Here is a 24,830-nt window from a genome sequence, read left to right as displayed (position 1 = left end):
GCCAAGCTGAAAACCCACTGATTTTAGACGCTATTGTGTTCTGAAACTCTAATTACTCAAAAATAATTGTGAAACATTTCTAATATTTCTAATTCTAAACTAAAAAAATGTACATCACTTACCTTTAAAAAATAGTAGAACAAGCAAACCAAAACCAAATTAAAAGATTGATTGTACAATGGAAAAAAGCCTTAAAAGTATTTCATGTGGACCAACGGAGAGTTTGCAGTATATTAAGACCAACACTTCAAAGGTAATAACATTACTGATTTTAATGAAAGAACATTATAAACATACTATAGACACAACTGCAGACAACTTCTGTTAAATGTGAGGTAGACTGACCTAGTGAAGCTAAATTCACCATGTTTTGGTTAAAAGAGTTTTATACCAAGGACTGCTTCAAATCTGAGGAACTTCCTATAGAGTGAGTAGCTCTATGTAGGAAACAACATGTTCTGGGAATTAGCAACCAACTCTCCATAACATATATGGCATTTACACATCATTATCACACTGTTGATTTACAGATCACGTGCTTTATTTATTAAAAGATTAGCTCAGTAGGAAACTGGTCAAGTGTGAAGCAGTCCTAGGAGCAACATTTACCCTCTTTTTTTTTAGAGATCACATAAAGCAACTGTATAAATTACAGAAATAGAATCTGAGTCATTTTTTTTAAAAAATTACAGATTATATTCAGTAAACCTGGGACTTGTCAATTATATTTAACAAGTTCACAGGTAAAAATAATGCTGGCCTTTTAATACATTCATATCATCACCTTGCTACAAGGCTTGTAAATGAAATATTGTAACATTTGGTATCTTGCTCTGATCTTCTGTCCTACTTATCACATTCAGAATTTATTTCACTGTATTACAGAAAACTTAACATTGAAGTTGTGAAGACATTTACTGAAGAGGTTTCAAAGAATATTTAACCAAAACTCTTCTGTCTTTGCTTTCATGAAACTATGTTGAACTATCGATTCTTCTTGTCCAATTTAGAAAATATCTTTTAAGATCTTTCCACACAATCACACAAAACATTGCTTAATAGTAAGAGAATAGAGTTTTTATACATCAGTCAAGGATCAGCAAAATATATTCCTGCACAATTTGTTCAATAGGGAGTGCACTAGTAACTTCTAAACAAAAACTGCACAGTTTGGATAGCATGTGAGTTAAACACTTCATGTTGCGATTACAACTCAACAGCAGTAAAAACCATGTGGTGCATCAAATAAAATAAGAACCTGCTACTCAAGAAATACATTTTCTTAGTATAAAACATAGTGTTTGCTCAGATATTGTAACCACTTGCATTCTCCTTCAAATATGGCCCCAAACCCCGATTGTGTGAAAAGACCCTTTATCCCTAAATACTCAGCTTCTATTTTATACCTCTATCAAGGGTCAAAGCACCTGGAATTTTAAGAACATAGTGCAAACTTCAAATATATAAAGAAGATTTCAAAAGCTTTCAATCTGCAAAATTTGCAATTAAAATGGCAACTCTTTGGAAACATTTACAAATTATGTTCAGCCTCATAAAACTACAATGAAACCTAGATTATCTGACATCCTCTACTTGTAACTTTTATGTAAATTTCTATTCCCAAAATGTAAAGGTACTTATTAAAGTATAAGGCAAATGTTAAGGGTACCAAAAAAAGAATATACTAAGGTAAACAATTGTTCATTTGAAATATGCTACATTTTTGTAAAAGTACAATAAAAACAATAATTTGAAAACCATTACTTCCCTTTCAACTTCAATATATTATGCTTTTCATTATTTGTAAACAGCTCTTTCACAAGGTAAAAAAAAAAGTTGCATGATTAACACTTTGTTCTAAATGCAGTTTGGGCAGGTGCTTCATTGAGTTTGCAGGTATCATTGTTTAAGCAGCCTCAAACAAATTACTCTTTGTTTTCACCATCTTATGAAATAGGCTGCACAACTTTAAATATCTGTGCAAGAAATGTAAGATTTGTATCCAAAGGAAGAACTACAGTAAAGGATAACATAAAAGAAACGGGAAACTGACTAATAAGCAGGAAATAAGGAAATGCTGTCTATAGGTAGTCCTCGACTTATAACAGTTCATTTAGTGTCTGCTCAAAGTTAAAATGGCACTGAAAAGTGACTTATGACTGTTTTTCACAATTACAAACTTTGCAGCATCCCCACGATCATGTGATCAAAATTCAGATGCTGGGCAACTGGTTCATATTTATGACCGTTGCTGTGTTCCAGGGTCATGTGATTCCCCTTTTGCAACCTTCTGACAAGGAAAGTCAAGAGTCACTTAACAATCAAGTTGCTAACTTATCAACTGCAGTAATTCACTTAACAAGCAAGTCAAGAAAGGTCGTAAAATGGGGCAAAACTCACTTCACAAATGTATCACTTAACAACTGATACTTTGGGCTCAATTGTGGTTGTAAGTCGAGGACTCCCTGCATTGTTAACTGCAGTATGACGACCTGATTGTACTAGACTTTAAATTTAAACACTCAGCATATTTCACAGCACAAAGTGCTGGTGCAAAGAACCTCACTTTTACACAACTTAATGCCTATTTAAAATTTAATACATCTCTTTTCTCTCTAATTCAAACAAATAAAAAGTACAGGGCTTGATCCAGTCAAGCACATACACGGTATTTGCATATGAAGGAGTTGTGCTAAGCTCAGGAAAGCTCCAGTTCTCCTGTTCCCCACCAAAGTACAGACATGTGCAAGCAGTGCAAGAGGCATTGCAGCAAGAGATGCTCTGGACCTACCTCCCATTTCCCTAATTCTGTGCCATCTAAAATTACTTGAGATTTGGAGCAGAAGCGTGGTGCCAAGGTGCCAGATCCAGACAGGAGTACTGCCCTGTTACGGTGCCTCCATTTGGCCATTTGCTCACACTGGCAAGTAGGGAGAACAGAGCTGTATGAGCTCCGCTGGGCCAGTGTTCAACTGCTTCAAACCCTATAGACCAGCCCATTTTTCCAGGTATGTTTTAGATTGTTGGAAAGCATGGCATCTGTTGCTGGTCCCAATTCAGTGGAAAATGATTCCTAAAGGACTTTTATAGTTTAATTACATAATAAAGTACCGTAGTAAGCCCTGTTATTCCTGTTCTATACTCAGTCTCTGCATCATAGAATAGTAAAATGCTCTTTATAAAGCACAAAACTAACATTTTTCTATCCCCAGCAGTCGAGAAAACTGAAGCAGGTGAGGCATCCACTGCAGAAACAATTTCAGGAATTTCAGCTATGCAAGAAACAAGAAAGTTATTTAGCCATTTCAAAACAACATACAATAACACTGAGGACAGAAATCATTGGTGGAGCTTAAATACACTGAGAAAACAATATGCAAAAGCTATCTATTTTAGGCTGGCTGAACAGATACTTTTCAAACCATGGTCAGTGATGATCTGAGTGCAAAAAGCAGGTTTGTACGCAGCCTCTCCTTTGGGATCCAGTTTCATATATATTGTCGAAGGGAAAAAAAATATGTCACTTACACAGATTCTCTCTTCACAAAGGATCTCTGGATTTAAATCAAAAATGATACCCCCAAGCTGCATCTTTATATAAATGCCTGCCGTACATTCACTGATTTGTTCAGGCTTTTGAAGTAAACGTTTTAACTTTTGTGGAAATTTTGCCAAAAGAGTTTCAATACATTAAAAAAAAAATTACAAACCTTCACCTAACACTGCACAGAAAGTGAATAAAGATTATTCTTTCAAACACAAACATTCGTGTTTTGTAGTTTTAAACCCCTGAGTTTAGACCGTACCAAAAGTACAGATATGAAGAGAAATGGACATCATTCCTCAGTACATCATCTTCAGACGGGCCCAGTTGCCTTGTATGTGTCTCATGTAACTCAAACTGGCAGAGGCCAAAAGTAATTTAATTCCCCCTCCCCTTGGAAAGATTTCTCCATATCTTAGTCACAGTTGGTATAGCGTCTTTAAATCAGTAACCCAGAAGGAATTAACTTGAGATCAATGCTCTTTTCATCATAAAATAAGAGAGAAAACTTCTACAACTGGGCCCGAATTTGGAGAAATCCTTAAAATAGTGATTGAACTTGGGTTGCACTTTGCTCCACAGTGATTGTATATTAACTGAAATAAGGAAAAAGATAGAATTCGGCTCATTGGGTTCTGCATCCTGTGCCTTTGACTCAAGCTTATACATGGCGTCCAGTCAGAAAATAAAGTGGTTTGTCATCAGAGCTGTTAGCGGTTTGGAATTCATCTCTCAGACGGAACTGCCACTCATCTTCCAGCTCTAACCGGACAATAGTTTGACGCAAGGAGCTCCTGTCTTGGCATATCACACAAAGTGTTGCACCTAAAGTTAAAAGATGAAATTAAATAGCAGACATTTTATACCACAGCTTAATTTCCACTACATTTATTTTCTGCGATTGCTCTCTATTACTTGGAAACATTATTGCACTCTTTAAAAAAGTATAGTAAAGAGTAATAGTAAAAGAGCCCTTGTGGCACAAATGGTCAGAATGCAGTATTGCAGTCTAATTCTGCCCACAGCCAGGAGTTTGATCCTGACCGGCTCAAAGTTGACTCATCCTTCGATCCTTCCAAGATGTGTAAAACGAGGACCAAAATTGTTGGGGGCAATATGCTGACATAAATCATTCAGAGAGTGCTGTAAAGTACTATATAGTAGTATAAATTTCTTCAAATTATGACTGAAATCATCATGTAAATCTCAAATCAAAGTATACAAAGTACTTCCCTGATTTTCCTACCTGAGAAAACATAGAAATGCAGACATTAATAAGTTACAGATTTTATTGCATCTATAGCATTAGTTTTTTATTATTTTGTTTATTTCTGGAATATGGATAAAAATAATGTATAATATGTTAAAAATATACTAAAGTAATACAAAATGCAAAGCAGAATCTCTGCATAACCAAGCCTGTACATGGAATCAAAAGTCTCACTTCACCTTTTATCATTCACTGAAAAAAAAAATGGAGCAAACCGACAGCCTATCACCTTTATTAATAATGCAAGGTGTGGAGTTCTGGAATTCTTTCCCTTTCCTTACAGCAGTAGCTATGGGAGATGTCTGTACTTTCTTCTATGTAGCAAAGTATTGTGTATCTCTCTGCATGTTTCCAGTCTTTCATGTGTTGTATGTATGTATATGTACACTGAAAGTTCAGGTCAGGCTGCACGGGGTCTCCTTTGGGTCATGGGACAAGGAAGGAAAGGGACTCCGGATGAAACTGTTAGCAGAGCCCTTAGGCTCTTTACATAGATTTTTTTCAGTATTTCAAGAATAAAAAAATAAACAACTAGGATATTAAGGAGCAGCTAATTATTTAATATGTTCCCCCCAAAATAGAGAACAGACTGCACTTAAATGAATGTGCATTTAAGAACCAAGGATGAGACTATTTTGCTTCTGGCTTTTTCATGTTTTGGGGTAAAGGTATTGGAGAATTAGAAAGTGGAACTGGAGGACAATGCTGCTTTTCATTACACTTCTACAACTTTGTCAAATAAGGATTGTTGCATTGCACAGCATATAATGGCAATGTTTCTTCAGTCTATCCTTGTTAGGGACCAGTCAGCAAGTTCTATACAGAAATCACATTACCTTTCAGGAATTTGAACCTTTTAAGAAAGTCTGGTCCAACGAAGGAGTCACAAAGGTAGAGAAGAAGGCCACTGAAAAACACCCCTTCGCAGTTCACATTAACTGAATGTGGCCGTGAACTTACATAGCAAAGAGCTACCTATACCAGAAATGGGAACAGATACATAGGTTTAAGTCTTTTTTCCTTAAAATGCTCTTATCTCAACATGAACATAAATATCTTATCAAATTAGCTTTAACAATTAATGGTGAATTCCAAACACATTCATGTTTAGAATGTAGATTATCCTTTTAATAAATCATAACTTTCCAAAACAGACAGAGTGAGTTTAAGAAAATTAAGGCAAAAGTTGTTTAAACAGTAAAAAGAGATTGGAAGAATCTACTATATGCCGAAGAGCATTAGATTGTCTATCCAAACATTTTAAAAAGGAGAGGGTAAAATATCCTGGCAAACAGTTCTCAACATCGAACATATTGATAAAGCAATTAAAAAGAGTAATATTAGTGCTTTAGTTTGACCAATAAAAGATTGGAATTGCCTTGCCACGTTCATTTCTTTCAAAGAGAAGCCTTTATTTTTCTACTGAGTTATAAAATACAACATTTCTGGATACATACCTGAGGTCCAATATTCAAATAGCAATCAACAGCTAGGACAGGGTTTTTAAAGTTGTAGATGGCCTTTGGGAAAAGCTTGTAAGTGGCATATTGAAGGAACTTCTCTAAAAGGAATTGAGCTGGAGCTGCCAAGAGAGTATGCTCGCTGTCTGGAGCACAAACATACTGAAGAGGGATTAGTGGAGTCAAACTTTCTGAGACCTAGACAGGAAAACAATACATCCATGTGAAACATATGGAGAATATTTAGGCAGTTCAGAGTACAACTAGCATTCAATTATCAATTAAAAGGTTGGACAGAGTGGAAAAAATAAGAAAAAAATGGAGCTGAGCTTGAACAGGTCTTGGCACACTATCCCTCTCTGGACCTTCCCTTGTGGTAGTGGCTGTGTATGATAAAAGAATAAATGAATGAATCAATGAATAAATAAATAAATCTGGAAGCGGTACCCAGCAGCAATAACCGCACAGATCACTGATGCTGGACAGCCAGTACTTCCTACACAGGAAGAGAGCCAGTTTGGGTGGCTAATGGTGAAGGTATCAGGCTACAAACCGGAAAGCTATGAGTTCTAGTTCCACCTTAGGCATGAAAGCCGGCTGGGAGACTTTGAACCAATCATTCTCTCTCAGCCCCAATCTGCCTCGCAAGGTTGTTGTTATGAGGAAAATAAGAGGAGGAAGGAGTATTACGTAGGTTTGCCATGTTAAGTTATTTGTAAAAGTAATAATGTTGGAAAATAAATATACAAACAAACAAGAAGGGGGGGAACCATTAAGAAAGAATTAAAATATTCTTATAACAAGCATTCATATTTATTACAGGGACTGTGTAATGATGGCAAGTCTAAATAAGCAAACAAGCAATCCCCCTTAGGAAGAGTTTTAGTATGAGTGTCCAAAACATTTCACATTTACAGTAAATTGTTCCTAACATATGGAGCTATGAACTTAAAGCACTTGTGTCAAAATCAAAGGCCTTACTAAGCACGAAACACTTCTGAAATAATCAGAGCTATAGATTGCAGCAACCTCTTTTGAACTCAAACTATTTCAAATTCAAAATGATAACCTCAGAGGTTTTTTGTGAAATTATTATTATTATTATTATTATTATTATTATTATTATTATTATTATTATTATTATTATTATTATTATTAAAAGCAGCCTTTATCTTAGGCCTGATTCCTGCACTGCACTATAGCTTCTTAGAAGCATTCATTGAAAATAGCCAGGAAGCAAGCAGCACATCTGGCAGGTGCAGAAATAAAAATATCTATCAAATATGATTATTTTTGGTTTATTGTTTACGGATCCAACGATTAGACAATTTGATAAAAATCTGAATAGCTGAATGATTATCAAAAAAGAAATTGAAGGTGGCCATGTGAGTAGAAAAAGGCAAGAGCGCAGAGCCACAGTTGCCAAACAGGTTTCCTGTACAAAGCTAAAATATTTCATGACATACGTAGACCATACAGATGGAAAGGGACTAATGAGATTGTCTCACATGGAGAAATCAGCAAGTACAGAAATATAACCGACGAATGAGTAAAACAATGGCTTGAAATGGAAGGAGACCAGAGACTATAAGTCAGTGATGGCTAACCTTTTTGTTGTCGCGTGCCAAAAGTGCGTGTGTGTGTGTGCATGACAGTGCGCAATGCGCCCCGCCCCCACGCATCCACGGCAGATACCTGAAAACCAGTTGGCTGGCGGGAGGCGTGCACCCATGCACAGTGAAACCGAGCTGGGTGATGGCACGCGTGACATGTGCCCGCAGAGCCATCCCTGCGGGCACACGTCACGGTGCCATAGGTTCACCATCACAGCTATAAGTCATAAAACTTATTCAAACAGAACAAGAAATTATTTTCCTCCTTTTCATCTAATAGGATCTACAGAAGAGCCCATTAGGTGTGGAATCTAGTGCCAATAATTGCATTGTCCTGGATAATCCAGCAAACGCGTTTGTCCGATATTGAAAGGATCAGGACATGAACCAGTTGCTTTGTCATTTGGAGACCTATTAAAAAATCAAGTGGGACTGAAACCATTTGGGTATCAAAGGAGATGCTTGAGACACATCCACATTGATGACTTAGAATAGGACACAATGCAAAGTAACACATTTCCAGGACTTTCCCATAAGAGAGTTGGTGCCAAATTGCCCATGGCTATGTAGGGATGGGAAGAAAAAGTTGCTGGGTAACTTTCACCCGCCTGATTTCCTTCCTTTCTCCAGACAATTCCCCTATTCTGGAACTGAGCAGATTTTAGGCTGCTGGACTGATTTTCTTTTGTTTTTCTAGAATTCTATCAAGTGGTTAGATACGAATTTTGAGGAGAATTTTGAGGAAACCTAGTTTCTTTATTAGGAAAGTTTTACCACCACAAATGTTTGTGAGTTGAACCAAGACCATTAAGAGTATCCACCAATAGATGCTCAAGGGTTAGTGTTAGGGTTAGGCATGATTTGTATGATGCCTCATTTTAGTAATGTATCTGTCAGTGTTCCAGCAACCCTCCTTTCCAGGCAGTAACTCCGAGACAGACATCTCTCAAAGATTGCTTTATTTGGATAGTAACTGGCACATCTGTGGAATCCCAAATCTAAAGGTTTCTGGCTTCCTTGCAATATTCAAAACTACAAATCCATCCCCCCTTGGCCGTCATCACATCACATGGCCCAATCACGATCTGTCCTAAAGTAAGATTCTTATTTCATTCTTCAATGACCTTGAACTAGCAAAAGAATTTTATTTTGTCTACTTAGAGATACTCAATTGAATTTCCCCCCTCCAAGGGTGGGATTCAACCGGTGTAATTACCGGTTTGGTGATTACGTTTTGCGCATGTGTATAGAGCTGGGCAGAACTGGTAGCAACCCACCCCTGCCCTCCTCCCACTTTCTCAGGCTTGTGGCTGCATGGAGGCATCGTTCTCAATATGGCTTCCAAAGCTGACAGTATCTTAATGACTGGGAAAAGAAGGTAGGTTACGCCTTTTGTTAAACAGTCATAAATAACAATAATAATTACATTCATTAAGTTTGAATGTCACCTGACTCCTGATGACTCTCCAATCAATTGCAAACCAGTCAGATCAGCCAGACCTTACCATGAGCCAATGCCAAGCACTGAATTGGACCACTACTCCTGGCCTAGACAGATCAATGATTTGTCCCTCAGAAACGTTTCCTCATATCTATGACTTCATAAGGAAATGGAAATGGGTAGAAGAGAGGGGGAATACAAACAAACATCTTTTTCTACTCACCATGATTTTCGGTTTAATATCAAAATCTTTTTGACCGCCAACCTGGATATGTTTCTTCATAAGACTGAAGTTGTTAAAACAACAGATAAGCAAGCCACTGCTGTTTGTTCTTAGACTAAAATCTACATCTTCACAAAAATACCTAAGCAAATGAACACAGATTAACATATGGATATATAATCCAATGCTCTCCAAATATGTTGATATTACAGTTCCTAGAATTTCTCTCTGATATTAGATATGCTCATTGAGACTTCATAAGAGTGGAAATCTTAGCTGGAAATCATAGGCTTAGGAAGCTAATGAGGACTTCTAGCTTAAAATTCTACAATACAAAATAACAACAAAGGGCTGTATATGTACAACTATTTTACAGTTAATGCTCCAAATAATGTACACATTAAGACAGTCACTTGCTTAGAGGTTTCACCTACGTTGCCTCCCAAATAAAACACTTAAAATAATGCTAACCCAAAGTTACTTCTTCTACCAGAAAGCCCTGGGAAGACAAGTGAATATCCTTGGTCCCAATTCTGAACCTTGGATAGAAAATGAATTTTGAATTAGAAAATGAATGAAAATATTCATGGAGAAAGTGTTTGGTTACAAGACAATTTTCTCCCAGACTTGATTTCTTTTCCTGTACAATGTCCCAATAGCAAGCTGCCAAAGAGGGAAGGTATCTATTAGCACCAGGAAGAAAAAATATATTTCCTCCTCTCCCTCCCCTACCCCTTACTAGTATTCATTTAACCCGATGAAATAAAATGCTGATCAAAATCTCATGGATGAAATAAGATGTTCTTGCACCTGAGTTCTCTACAAAGTGCTCAAGAGGAACAGAGGCAAACCTTCTGTCCTTCATTGTCTAGTACGCTTTCCAGCAGGCATCAACCTCCTACTTTACCATGTTCCAAATAACTATTACAGAAAAATGTTATGTAGGAACTTGTCTCAATGACCTTTTTTCAGAAGAGCAAATGTAGGCGGGCGAGGACAACAGAAAACACATGAAGACATCCAATCTAGCACCATATTCGACTTGCATACTTTTACCCACCTATTCAGATCATATTGCACATTTTGAGTCAGGTCTATGTTAAGCAGCATAAAATCATGTATGTGGCATCTGGAAAAGGGGGCTTTGGGTGCTCTAGAATTCAATTTGCTGTTCCATTTCTGGATGCCCAGTATTGCATAATGGACAATTATGGGTGTGGCTTCAATATGCTGTAGAACACTCTTTAGAGATACGTTTTTACTGGTTGATCCTTGACCTGTACACTGACTGCTGAAAGGCAAAAAGCCAAAAAACATGAGTATATTACATCACAGTGATATCTACAACACATACATGAAGATAATGTGCTTAGGAAATAAACATGGAAAATGGTACAACAAATGCAGCATTCTCCCTGGATCATTGTGAACCAGACTTAAGCTGCCATTCTACAGTCTTTCAGTCTTTTAAGCCAGGGGTCTCCAACCTTAGCAACTTTAAGACTAGCGGACTTCAACTCCCAGAATTCCTCAGCCAGCTTTGCTGGCTGAGGAACTCTGGGAGTTGAAGTCCGCTAGTCTTAAAGTTGCTAAGGTTGGAGACCCCTGTTTTAAGCTAATCAAGAAGTGGCTACTTTTATGAAGATGCCTTAGGCACATAGCACCATTTTCAATCCCCAACATCTGTTAATTGTTTTCAAGCAGATTGTGTGATTGTCTTGACTCCTGCAGATTTCAACATGTAGAAAATAGACAAGGAACACCATAAACTATCAAGTCTCTATTAAATCAAATTCATTAATGGACACATACAACTGCATTATAATATTGAATAATGGCTTTAAAATCAGAATGATAAACCACTGAATACACTTGATTACCCTTAGCATGATTGCCCTTTATTTTATTTTTTAAAAAGTCAAACAGTAGATACAGTTAAGGTACCAAACAGTTAGTTCTTCAAGAATTTTAGTTACTTTGAGTCAATATTCATATGATGGAGGTTTCCTAATAAAGCAAAGGTGCCAGCTTACTAATCCTATCCTGTGTCATAAAATATCCCATTTTAGATGCCTAAAGGAATATCTATTTCATGTTATCAAATATCATCATCACAGCAAACTTGCCCTTTCTTGCCTTGAACCAATGGATACGACATTAGGACTGATCCATGATTCTGCTCCAAGTCATTAATGCCACATCAGCTTTGAGAAACTTACCTAGATTGTTCTTGGGCAACATGACTGTTCCATAAGACACAAGAATCATCCATTACAACAACAAATGGCCAAACACACTGACGTTTAACTCCCAGTTCCTCCAAACGATTTCTTTCCAGTTCCAGGTTATGGTAAGAAAGCTCTTTAATTAGGAATCTGGCAGCACCTGAAAATAGGCAACAGGGAATCTGGTTTTTCTAATTTTCTGAATGTCAAAAATGAGCTTGCATGAAAAGTCCAAAGAGGAATAGATTCTAAATTAAAGCTAAATCAGTGTTTTTCAACCTCAGCGACTTTAAGATACAAGTAGGGTTTTTTTCTTTCTTTTTTCTTAGTTTGTATTTTTAGTTTGTTTCTTGATTTTTTCAAGTTTTTTTAAGTTTAAATAGTGTTTTGTTAATTGTGCATCTATAATTTTTTTTAGAAACAATTCTTTTTTAAAAAATAATAAAATGTACATTAATTTAACAATGGACATAAGCAAGCTAGACACTACAAAGAATGGAAATTATTACTATTTGAAAGTTTACTGCTAACTAGACTGAAATATTTTTATACAACTACAGAAACATTCATGTCCTTATCATGGATTTTTCTCTTTTTTCCATGTTGCAAACAAAAGGAAAATACCCATCTTCTAGACTTGTATCTTGTCTTACTCACCAACTCCTGCATTGTTGAACATGCCAGGTAGAACCAGCATGATATGGTTGGGCCAATATTTGCGGTAAAGTGGCATTTCATATTCCTTGACCACAAGAAGATGGAGATGGCTGATGCCTTCCATAGCATGATAAAGATTCAAGAGACCATTTTCATGACGTCCACTTGAAGGTGTAAAAATAGGACTCTTTACTGTATTCAAATTCTACAGGATGACAAGCCAAAGGAAATATAATGTGTCTCATATATATATACTCATTGTCCATTATTTTAATGTTACTTATTTTCAGGACTATGTGATATATGGAAAAATCATGCTGGGAGAATTCTGCCAACCAGAACATTCTTTAATTTTCAGCCTTCTGTCTTTTCTCCATAAATATTGTGAAGAATAATTTATATAGTTGTATAACATAGAATTCATGTATGTTGGCTTTATTCCTAAAAGAAAACCTGGATACGCTGAAATCAGTTTATAAAACTGAGAGATGGAAAGGGGGAACTGATAGTTGAGTATCTAAAATACCTACTAATGTATCAGCACTTTGAATCCAGAAAACCCTCACAGTGCACCCTAAATCTAATCTCACCAAATGGTAAAATCTCACCGGTAATGGTTGTGATCCTCTATTTAGATTAAAAGTGGGTGGGCAGAATTTTCAGAAAGCAGAATTTTTAACAGTGATCTCTAATACTGTCATCCCTTCAAGTTAGGTCAGGAAAAAAATGTCACAATGAATACCAGAACTCTACTTTCTTGATATACAGTAGATCAGGGGTCCCCAACCACCGGTCCGCGGACCGGTACCGGTCCGCGGAACAAGTCCTACCAGGCCGCTGATTGCTGCCATCTTTTTGATGAAAAAGTGCTTCCGGTGAGCTTTTCGGGTAGAAAGCTCACCGGAAGCACTTTTTCATCAAAAAGCTGGCGCAGCGCTTCGGTGAGCTTTTCGGGTAGAAAGCCATTTCTACCCGGAAAAGCTAACGAGCGCTAGCGCCGCCATCTTTTGATGAAAAAGTGCTTCCGGTGAGGTCACCGGAAGCACTTTTTCATCAAAAAGATGGCGGCGCCCAGCTGATGCCAGTACCGGGCCGTGGCGCCCAGCTGATGCCAGTACCGGGCCGCGGCATAAAAAAGGTTGGGGATCACTGCAGTAGATTATAATATCAGAAAATGGAAAGCTTGACAGCATTTCTCTTTCCTAGCCTCTTATACTAAATAGAGATGGGCTTCTTGAGCTTCTTTCTCACCCTTCCTGTTTTTCTGAGGTAAATTTATGTTTTCCGAATGGCTGCTGCACCTCTTCTGCAAGGCCATTTTGTACTTCTCTACTAGTTGGTGAAGGGAGCTTTATAGTTCTTGCTTGTCTTCCAGCAACCATTCTCAATGCTTGCTGGTTTCCCATTGAAAGTAGTGAAAGAAATCCACAATCTTGCTCAGCAGTTTTTAGTCCCTATACATTTGGTTTTTCATTTATATACATGGATAAGGGACATACACAATGGGCCTCAACCCTGAGCAACAAGATGCTTATATGGCTAGAAAATAAATAATCCATGAATTAATTGAAGGTAATGAAAAAGAGACCGAATTCAGACTCTGGAACTGAGTATCAGCCTCTTAGATATATTCTTTTATAGACTTAGAACTTAGAATAACTTTATTGTCACTTTAAATGTACACTGATCGGCATTCATTAAAATGAAATTTCATTGCATACAGTTCTCAAAGGATCACCACCCCCAATATACACTACATAAACAAGACAAAATAAAAAAATAAATATAAAAAATAAATAAGCAAATAAAAATTCTGCATATACTATATATATAATATACATATATATATATATATATATACACACATACACACACACACACACACACACACACACACACACACACACACACACACACACACGACACAAAGAAACACAGTCTAGTTTGGATGTCTACATGAACATGGCGAAAAAAAATGAATCTTGTGAGTTTACCAGATGGATGGCATAGGAAACAAAGCGGTTACAGAATCTGGTAGTCCTATTAGAAATACTTCAAAAAATCCTTCAAGAGGGGAGCAACAGAAACGGACAGTAAAGTGGGTGTGTGGGGTCTCTAACAATGTTTTCAGCTCCAAGCACATAGCGCTTATAAGCAGTATCCTGAATAATAGGAAGTGAGCTTCCTATAATCTTCTCGGCTATCCTTACCACTCTCTGTATGGATCTTCTATCTCAGGGACTGCTGACACCAAACCAAACAGTGATGCAGTTTGTTAAACTGCTCTCAATCATGCCTTAAAAAGTGGCCAGGACAGAAGGAGAAAAATCTGCTCTCCTCATCTGATGCAGAAAATGCAGATGCTGGTTTGCATATTTACTAAGGATGATGTGTAAAGGCCAATTCAGATTGTTAATTATCGGCACCATCAGATACTTAATACTGTTGACCACTTCTACAACTTTATCCTTGATATTGAGTGGAGTATGACTATGCCAGCTCTTTCTAAAATCTACAATGATCTCCTTTGTTTTATTAACATTTAGAACCAGGTTACTTTTATTGTACTCAGTCCACCAGAGCCTTCATCTCTTCCAGGGGTGGGATTCAAATTTTTTAACAACCGGTTCTGTGGGCGTGGCTAGGTGGGCATGGTCATGTGACTGGGTGGGTGTAGCTTCTTCTTCTTTTCTTTTTTTTTGGCAGCAACTCTCTCCACATTATTTTGCCACCTGGGCCTTAGGGGGCGTTTTTACTCCCAGAAGGCTTCCCTGGGGCCCAGGAAGGCAAAAAACGGTGCAGGGGGGTTGCTGTGTCCCCCCTCCCTGCCCCTTTTTGCATCCTTGGGTGTCAGGGAAGCCTCCTGGTTGAAGCAGTAAGACAGCAAGGGGTATCCCGGCACAGCTGATCTTCAGAACAGCTGGTCGTTGGGAGGGGGGAAAAATACCTTAAGGACTGGGCAGGGGAGAATGCAGTCAGTGATGTCGGGCAAGTGCGCGATGCCACGCATGTGCGATAAGGACTGACTGGGCGGGGTGGGGAGGGGAGGGGGGACAGGGCCAGAGCCAGCCAGGGGCACGATTTGCCGGTTCTCTGAACTCCATAGATTCATAACAACCGATTCTATAGAACCAGTCCGAACCGGTAGAATCACACCCCTGACCTCTTCCCTATAAGCATCTTCACTGTCATCCCAGATAAGACCCACCACTGTCGTGTCATCTGCATACTTCACAATATGATTCGTAGCAGATCTGGCTCAGCAGTCGTGATTTCAAACTTTTATTGTCAGTGTACAACATGTGTACAATGAGATTGGCTGACCCTCCGTGAGTCATCAAGGTGAACAGTAGCAGACTCAAGGAGATGGAATAAGAAACTTTTCTTCCAACTCTCACAAACTGGGGCCTATCAATAAGGAAATCAATCCTCACTTAAATCAATACTTGCACGTATCTATATAACTCACCACCTCAGTCAAAACACATTTCACTAACCTTATCAGACACAAGAGGAAGACGCATGCTTTCCAAATGTCTGCCCTGTTTGCTGAAGACAAAATAGTTTTCTTTGGATTTAGGAATGATAAAATGTAGCTGAATCTCTTCTCCTAACATTGAGGATGAGAATGTAAAGGCATGTAGGGTAGAATCAGACATCTGCATACAAGGGAGAAAAAGATATTGTGACACACTAAAGAGACCAACTGGCAATATTAACCAACTTTAGTTTGTGAGGCTATCAAATGTTATATATTTGAGAAGCGTATTTGCATTACTCTTAGGAAAATATTATCTGCAAAATAGGATCTATTTTCAATGAATTTGCAAGAATATGGTGCATGCTGTTTGACTTATCTTCATTTTGCATCACAATTTAGGATAAGAATGTTTTCATATTGCTAGTAAAACTTTGCCCATAGTCGCATACTAAGGAATTTTGACTAAAGCTATGTAATGCTTTCAGAAAAGATATTTCACAAGACACAGGTTTATGAATATAGCATTTATCTGCAATATAAATGTTTCCCGCATCACATGGATACAGCAAATACCTGTACAATCCCAGAAAATGACACAACTGTGTTAATAAGTCATCAGTAGTTCTGTGTTCATATTCCCACATTTCTTTTAAGAACCCTTTCTATCAAAAGCCAAAGCATCCGCAGGCATGTATTTACATACAGTAGCTTTTTCCAAAAGAGAAGAGAAACTCCATATAAATCATAAATTGTTTTCAATACTTTAACCACTATTCCATTCTGTTCTCATAAAAGCATCACTCTTAGAAATCTTTTTTCCCCTCAATGGGACCCTGGTGAAAAAAATAATGCCTGCTAGACGGAAACATTGCATACCGGAGCTGAAGGATTTGTGTCCATATATTGATGGCACTGTTCACAGTGGTGGAAAGTATTGTAAGCTGCATATTTAGTTAGCATCATAGAAACAGTATTACGCTTTCTGGATTCTTCAACTTTGATTTCTCTGTTGGGTTCTGTGGACAAAGGCAATAAAAGGAAAACAGTCAACAAATCCTAAAAAGTATTTGCTAAAATACCCCAATAAAGTTTCTGAAAAACTAGGTAGGAAGAAGTAACTATAATTTAGTGTTTCCCTCACCCTTTATTTTTTGCAGTTGCTCTGTGTAGACTGGACTCATAAGAACATATTTGGGATCATGCACACTGAAATCAAAATTCATTTTCCTGACAAGTTCAATGTCGGGCCACTGATCATTGCTAGCCTGGGCAACTTCATTTTCTTCCACATGACCTAAAAGAAAATATGAACAACTAGTTAATATTCAAATCATAGTTTTACGTTATCTAAATTCCTCATACAGATTACAATGTTTTCAGTAAATATTACAATTTCAATGTTAAGTATACAAAAACTGTAAAGTATTTTAGAGAAATTAGACAAATGTCTTTAAAAATAATATTTTATTATCAGGGAAAGTATTAGGGAGAATGTTGGTCAAGAATAATTTGACATTCCTACTTCTGATTTGTCATTACTCCCTCCACTTTTTTGTGCTAACACAAGGCCAAATTTGTATTAAAAGAGTTGGTTTTCTCTTTTTAGAGTACTCTGTAAGCTTCACGTATATTAAAAAGAACTGTCTTCAGAAATTAGAACAGAGGCCCTTAGTACTCACTGATATTAATATCTTCCTCATCATACACGTCTATCTCCAGCAATCTGATCAGCATTCTAAAGAGAATTCGTAGGAACTGCAAATAAGAGCCAGTTTTCCCAACCTAAATAATAATAATAAAAAACAGCTTTTGAAAATATACTATCAGAAAAGTGTATTCATTTTGTTCTGGGATCTCCTGGTTCAATCATTTCAAAAAAGAATCATTGTTCGTTCAAGCTGTGACAAACAAAATGTAGGCATGACAATACACTTTAGAACACCAAGTATCTATTAAATGGGGTTTCAGAATATTATTTTTTAAAATAAAAATTTACCTAGCTTGTTGCACAATGAATTTTTCAAAAGCAATAGTTATGCCTTAAAATTCTTTCAGATAAAGCTCTGAGATGTCTATAATTATGAGCAGCTTATAAGATCGAATCATTGTTCACAGAAATCTTTCTTTAATTAATATGCTTGCTTGCCCAAACTTTCATTGCTATAATTTACTGAAGATTCAGTGATTTCTTGCAGGTAAGAAAATTACATGCTTACATTTGGACTTAACAAAACAAAGATTCAGATTACAAAACCTTCACATGACTTCCAATAATTTAATTCAAATATTATCTAATATTAATATTATTTAAATCAATATCATACAAAATTAATCAGCTCTTCTTCTCTTAGTGGAAATAAACTGCTCAATAACATTATTTCATTCGTCCATTCTATTTTTCCTCACTATCTAATATCAAATATTTTAATCAATACAGGACTGATTCATTCATGCAAATGTACTATCAGTTGCTGGAAATTATTTTTATTTTAATCAGGTTTTTATCCATTTTAAAAAGAACAGAGAGCTTTTCAAGTCATATGCTTCATGTAAAGGTCATCACTTATTTAAAAAAAAAACTCTTTTCATTAAAATCTGTGGGAGGAACATGACAATAGTACAAGTCTAACATGAACTAAGTTGTTATAGTAGTTGTGTAATTACTGTAATTTTTCCTGTAATTTTTCCTATACATCTATGAACTTCAAGCTTTGAGATAGGGCACCAAAATGTTAGAACTTGAAAATGCTATCTGTGTACTGAGGTGAATAGAATTTATTATTATTATTTTAATAGACTTGATCACTGTGAAAAGAAAATCACTGAATGATCAGGTACCTTAACAAAATAATCCATTAGGTTTCAAGCGCTGGAAAGGTATTACTAATAATCTCAGCAGTCTCATCAATCTTGGAAATTAATACTCTTTAATACTTTATAGGGGTGTGTGTGACATGATGGCTCAGCGGTGAAGACATTGGACTTCTCAGCTGAAAAGCTGACAGACCAGATATTCAATAGCATGCAAATGTAAGTAGATAATTAAGTACCACTTCAGTGGGAAGGTTAAATTCATTCAGTATTTTCACGTTGTCCACATGATGACGGAAGCTTCTCTCAGACCATGCAGGCTCCCTTGGCTAAGAATCAGAGATAAGCATTGGCCTCTTGAGTCAGTCATGACTGGATGAGGGATACCTTTAAACCTTTATTTATAAAATGAAAGTGGCTTTCTCAAAAAACTGTTTCCCTAAAACTAAGATGAAGTCTTAGGTGAGGACTGAAATTATTTCACTGGATAATGTTTGGAGGATCAATTGTTTCCTGCTTTATGTTTGTTTGCAAGAAGCTCAACTTACATTTTTGTGTACAAAATTTATTACAAATATTAAATAGACCTCAATCTTCACACCATGTTTTGATGTAAAGAAAATAATATTTTGTATCACTGACTATGGATTTCCCCTTGCCTGCAGGAAGTAGATGTATGTCATCAGCAAGCATGAATATGCAAGGACCAAAAGGTTCTTTTAAAAATTATTACTCAGCTATAAAAGCTAAAAATATGTCCTATAGCATTTGATTGACACGGCAGACTTTGTGAGATTTGGGGCATATGATATGAGCAGATAATAAATCAGGAAAAAAAATCCCTCAATTATGAAGGCAAGACTGAGGCAGTAGAAGAAGGGGGAAGCAATAGCTAAGGTGGAAACATAGGATTAAAAGAATCCCTGGAACTCCTTGCAAAAGCTGCAAGCCAGAGATTTATTAAGATGGTAAACATTTGTCCTTGCAATGACCAACAGTCCAGTCCAACTCAATGGCACCCAACTAATCATACACACTGGAGCTTTCTTTTCTTATATGGTAATCATTACTACCATTTTTACTTACACTAAGTATCAGAAATCTATTTGAAGCTGCACTTCTACAGTAATTCATACTCAATAGGAAGAAATACTGTGAAATTGGCACATATTGATAAATTGAGACTTGCTGTTTACTCTATTAGTGCCTCTTTCCACAAGTAACTCAAACTAACAGGTAGGATATATTATAGCATCTTAAACCAGGCTCCAGAATACTCATTTCCTGTTTTTTACCCCCAAGTAATTTGGAATTATCCTAATTTGTAATTGTAATTCTAGATTTTTCAGGAACAATTAACTAGAACTCTGGTTTATATAGCATTAAACTTTACCTTTCCTGGTTATTTTTATTAATGTCCATAAAGGAAGGGCATAGTAATAGAAACAAGCAGCATGCAATAATTTGTTGCTCATGCAACAAACATGCAGAAGCATGCAAAATTCAATTAAGAAACACACAGAATTAAGTATCCTGGTACCATTCTGCTCTGAATCTAATGAAAATGCAACCACATCTGCTCTGAAGCATAGATTTCATGGCTTATACATAGGTTCAGAGGGAAAAAGACCCAGCATAGTGTGCAAATCAGGGATGGTATCTCAAATTTCTGGTTCTGTGGGCGTGGCCTAATTTGTGGGTGTGGCTTGGTGGTCATGTGACTGGCAAACCAAATATAAGTGGTCCTCGCTTAATGGCCAGTTGCTTAGCAAGTGTTCTAATTTACGACTGACCTACCCAGAGCTACTTGACTTGTTTTTGGTGTTTTGACAGCCATGCATGCACGTACACACACACACTCACGCACACACACTTATGACCAGTTACAACATCCCACGCAGTCTTATGACTGAGGTTTTCTATGTTTTTTGCCAGTTTCCAACAATTCCTTCTGGTTTCCAGTTAAAAATGCCCATTGGGGAAAATGGACTTGTTTAACAACCACAATGTTTGCTTAATGACCACAAGGTTCACTTAATGACCATAGTGGTTACCTAACCCGGGGTCTGCAACCTTAAACACTCAGAATCATTTTTCTATTTTCTTTTAAATAGTTATCTCTCTCTGTGTGTCTCTCTCTTTCTTTCTCCCTTTTTCTTTCTCCCTCCCCCTCTCTCTCTGTCTCTCTCCCTCCCTCCCTGTCTCTCTCTTTCTGTGTCTTCTCTCTGTGTGTGTCTTGTCTCTCTCTCTTTCCCTCCCTCCCTCTCTCTCTGTGTCTCTCTCTCTCTTTTCCTCCCTCCCTTCTTCTCTCTCTCTTTCTCTCTCAGTCCATCCCTGGGGGAGGAAGAAATAGAAGTCACATTTTTCAGAGCTGTTGTAACTTTAAATGGAGGCTAAACAAATAGTTGTAAGTCAAAGACTATCTGTATCTGCTGCTTTAACCTTCCAATTAGCATCTAACTAGATTTCAGCTGCATCTCTGCACCAGGCACAATAAGATAATATCCTTATTTCCAAAATGCAGGAAAATAACCCAGGCTCCCAAGAAGTTATAGTGAGTGTTTTTCAAGCTTAGCAACTTTAAGACATGTGGGCTTCAATTCCCAGAATTCCCCAGGCAGCATGAGACTTGATCATTTGATTACTCCCAAGTTAGTAACATGAAAGAATTACCAATTTTAAAGATACTGAGCATTGTAGCTCTATATGAATTGATTTAATAAGATTCCATACTTACCACGCTTATGTCTCTGGACAGAACCATCAAGGCACTTCTACTGGATTGCCCTTTGTACCAAAGCTCTGATTTAATATTGCCTCCTCCTCCTCCTCACTAAATGCATGGATTGACCTCAAATGGGTGTTACCTATTTTCTACTGGTGGATTAATCTATAAAATGTAATATAAACTGCCCCTCCATCACAAGGACACAGTTTTAAAGAGTAAAGTCACCCCCCCCTCCCCAAATATCTCTTCCAGGATGGCTGTTCCTAGTCCATTAAAGTGTTCTAGGGCTCGTGCAGTCTTAAATTTAAAGCTAGGTATTTGGTTTAACTATATTAGTAGCGTAAAGCAGCAGAGACTGACTACTGAAAATCATACCTAGGAAGGCCAGCAAATCTTATGCAAAAATTATGTTATGCCCACATAACATAATTTTAAGGCTGAGTATTACCTGTTTATAGCCCATATAAGCACCACATCCCATGAAAAGCCATAACACAGCAATTTCCAATGAATTAATCAATTAAATAACTACTTTCTCTCCAGCAATCTAGGCTGAAGCAGAATTAAACCATATATCTGCTCCTTTGTTTTCTGAATGGATTTTATAGGAAGGAGACTTGATTTCACATCCACACACACCAGCCACTTCCCACTCATCTATCTCATTTAGGAAGCATGGAGGAGGTAGTCAGCAACAGCAAAACTAACTCAATATCTTCCAAATAGGATAGGTGGGGGGGGAGGGGGAGGAGAGAAAGGGATTCTTGCTCCAGGCTTAAAGCCCAGCAGCTCCAGCAACTTATCTTCAGCCTCATCAGAGGCGAGTGGCCAGGAGAGGAAAGGGTGGGGCCAGCCAGGGGCATAATTTGCCGGTTCTCCAAACTGGGCAGAATCTGAACATCCAGTTCTATAGAACCAGTGGGAACCGGTAGAATCCCACCCCTGGTGCAAATGTCTCTGGATGGTCATTGGTTTGGGCCCAACTGACATCAAAACAATCATAAAATTCACTCCAAGGATGTAGTGGTTCACACTATAATAGAAGCATTTAATATTACAGCCTGGAATAAAAGGTTCCAGGGAATTTACATGCTCCAAATAGTCACAGTTGCTTATAAATTATATTTCTCAAAGTGTATTTTATCATTAATAAATGTGAATTACTAAACATTTTATTCTTTCTCATTTTGTAAGAGCACCTAGATGTTTAAGAATTTCTATTTCCAGTATTCCTAGCCAACATAACTCAAAGGTGGGAAACACACCTTCCCAACTCATCTGGAAGAAGCCAGGCTGGAGAAGTCTGGTCTGCCCCATAATATCTGTTTACCTGAGGTGGCCCTGTAAGAAGTAGCCGTCGTGGATGAAAACTCCTGCTGCTAGTGGTTTCACCATGGTTGCTGTAGTCTGCATGGTGTTGCCGTACAGCAGTCCACTGTCGGTAGTAAAGAGATTGCTCTTCACTGGTCATATCCTTGTGAAGCAAAGGCCTTAACGAGCTCACCCAAGACACGTCGGCATGAGGTAACAAAGCAGAAGAAAAAGGTGTCTGCCCACTTTTCTGTGAGCCAAGGAGGCAATAAGCAGCTTTTGACAAGATCACAATTCGGGGTAAGCATATGTGCGATGTCTTGCAATTTTTCGCTGGCTGGTTAGGCCATCGGAAGGTCTGGCTGACCAAAGGGGAAGCTGATGCCAATTTAGACGTGGTACTGCTGGCTATCTGGTTGGCTAGAGAGTCACATTCTTGTTTCAAAGGCTCCCCAGCAGCAAAGCCTTCATCAACAGAGCTAGTAGCAACATTCTGGAAGTTCATAGACAGTGACTGTTTCTGAGACTTGTCTGTGGCACTAGAGGAGCTCACTCCATTTTCTGCTATAGAACCTGGAAGATAGATTGAAAGGAAGGAAAAGGAAGGGCTGAAGGATATCCAGTAACATATAATGCATAATACATTGCCCTGCAACTTCTATACCAAAAATATCCTGCTAGCACTTGAGCTTTGGAACAGCACAAAAGATCAGGAGAGGATAGGTAAATAGACGTGAACAGAGAATTTAAGGACATGCAGAAATGTAAAAAGAACAGTCCATATCATCACATTTCTACAATTTGTAAAAGGTGTAGGAAATCTTTCATCAGCAAAAATGCAGCAGGAATCAGCAAATGTTTAATGTGTAACCATCATTCCACAAAATATCTTCACAAAGAAGATAATATTTTGAAAAATGTTTCTAAAAGATACATCACAAATGGCCAGAATCTGTGAAATATCACAACGTAAATTCATGCAAGATTTAAGTATCACAAAAGTTCAGCCATGTAATCTAGAAATGTGTCATTGTAGTGCCATGTTGTCAAACTATTAGTGTACAATGTTTAGGATGGCAAGGATTCGTGTACAAAAAAATACTATTAATTTTTTTCTTCACCCAACCCTGTGATATTAATAGCAACTAGGGAGCCAAAAATTAAATATAATTTACACTATGAAAGAGGCAATGATAAAAGCATGTTGTCTTTTGTGAACAGTACATGAGCAAGACCTGAAAAGAGAAAATCTTACAGCAGTGTTTGTTTATTCTGTCAACCAGAAAATCACTGGAACATTGGGTCTAGACCCAGGAAAGTTCCTTTTTATTTAAATCAGTGTATATTCAACCTTTTAAAAGATGTTATGAAATCACAACGAGGCACTGGAATTATGATCTCTCTACCTATCATATGTTCCCCTATGTCACTAGTCAGTATAACCTCATTCAGTATTAACTAAACATTATTATTAAGAGCTGTGGTAAGAGCTGCGGTAAGAGCTGCGGTGGCGCAGTGGTTAGAATGCAGTACTGAAGGCTACTTCTGCTGGCTGCTGGCTGCCTGTAATTTGGTAGATCGAATCTCACCAAGCTCAAGGTTGACTCAGCCTTCCATCTTTCCGAGGTGGGTAAAATGAGGACCCAGATTGTTGGGGGCAATATGCTGACTCTATAAACCGCTTAGAGAGGGCTGTAAAGCACTGTGAAGTTGTATATAAGTCTAAGTGCTATTGTTATTAAGGACTTAAAAACAGCATATAAGTACCAACCCATAATGTAGTTTGCTTATGTGTTGAATCTGCCAATTTAGATTTAATAAATTATGGATACACAAGCCATGATTTATTGTACTGTGGAATTCTTCATAACATCCTGTTCTTAGTTCTTAGTAATGATTATTTGAAAAGATTAACAGAAGAAAACCAACTCCAAGAAGCCTAATTTTTCCAAATTTCAAATACAATGATCTAAAAAGGAACATGTAACGAGAGTATAATTTCCACAGATTTAGGACTACCAGATAGCAGTAAAGATAGCAAGTTTTTTGCATCTCTTTGCTGCCCT

At 37.4% G+C, this 24,830-nt stretch overlaps 1 protein-coding gene across 1 annotated transcript in view; it reads right to left on the bottom strand.

Annotated features, from left to right (window-relative positions):
* Positions 1 to 257: 257 nt before the first annotated feature.
* The window catches only part of GREB1L (GREB1 like retinoic acid receptor coactivator), a 161,396-nt gene continuing 136,823 nt past the window's right edge, over positions 258 to 24,830 (bottom strand). The window contains exons 22-33 of the mRNA XM_087961622.1: positions 22,784 to 23,337; positions 17,594 to 17,696; positions 17,056 to 17,208; positions 16,791 to 16,930; positions 15,931 to 16,092; positions 12,434 to 12,638; positions 11,771 to 11,936; positions 10,612 to 10,842; positions 9,552 to 9,693; positions 6,272 to 6,472; positions 5,651 to 5,789; positions 258 to 4,369 (exon numbers count right to left, since the gene is read on the bottom strand). Coding sequence (XP_087817748.1) covers positions 4,206 to 4,369; positions 5,651 to 5,789; positions 6,272 to 6,472; positions 9,552 to 9,693; positions 10,612 to 10,842; positions 11,771 to 11,936; positions 12,434 to 12,638; positions 15,931 to 16,092; positions 16,791 to 16,930; positions 17,056 to 17,208; positions 17,594 to 17,696; positions 22,784 to 23,337 — 2,360 coding nt within the window. The 3' untranslated portion in view covers positions 258 to 4,205. The remainder of the gene's footprint in view (positions 4,370 to 5,650; positions 5,790 to 6,271; positions 6,473 to 9,551; positions 9,694 to 10,611; positions 10,843 to 11,770; positions 11,937 to 12,433; positions 12,639 to 15,930; positions 16,093 to 16,790; positions 16,931 to 17,055; positions 17,209 to 17,593; positions 17,697 to 22,783; positions 23,338 to 24,830) is intronic.

This window comes from Notechis scutatus, chromosome 3, assembly GCF_049901735.1.
Source record: "Notechis scutatus isolate UNSWTSFEM ecotype Mainland chromosome 3, rNotScu1.2, whole genome shotgun sequence".
NCBI lineage: Eukaryota > Metazoa > Chordata > Lepidosauria > Squamata > Elapidae > Notechis > Notechis scutatus.
The sequence above is the reverse complement of the archived record's forward strand: the minus strand, read 5'-3'. Positions and strand labels throughout refer to the sequence as shown.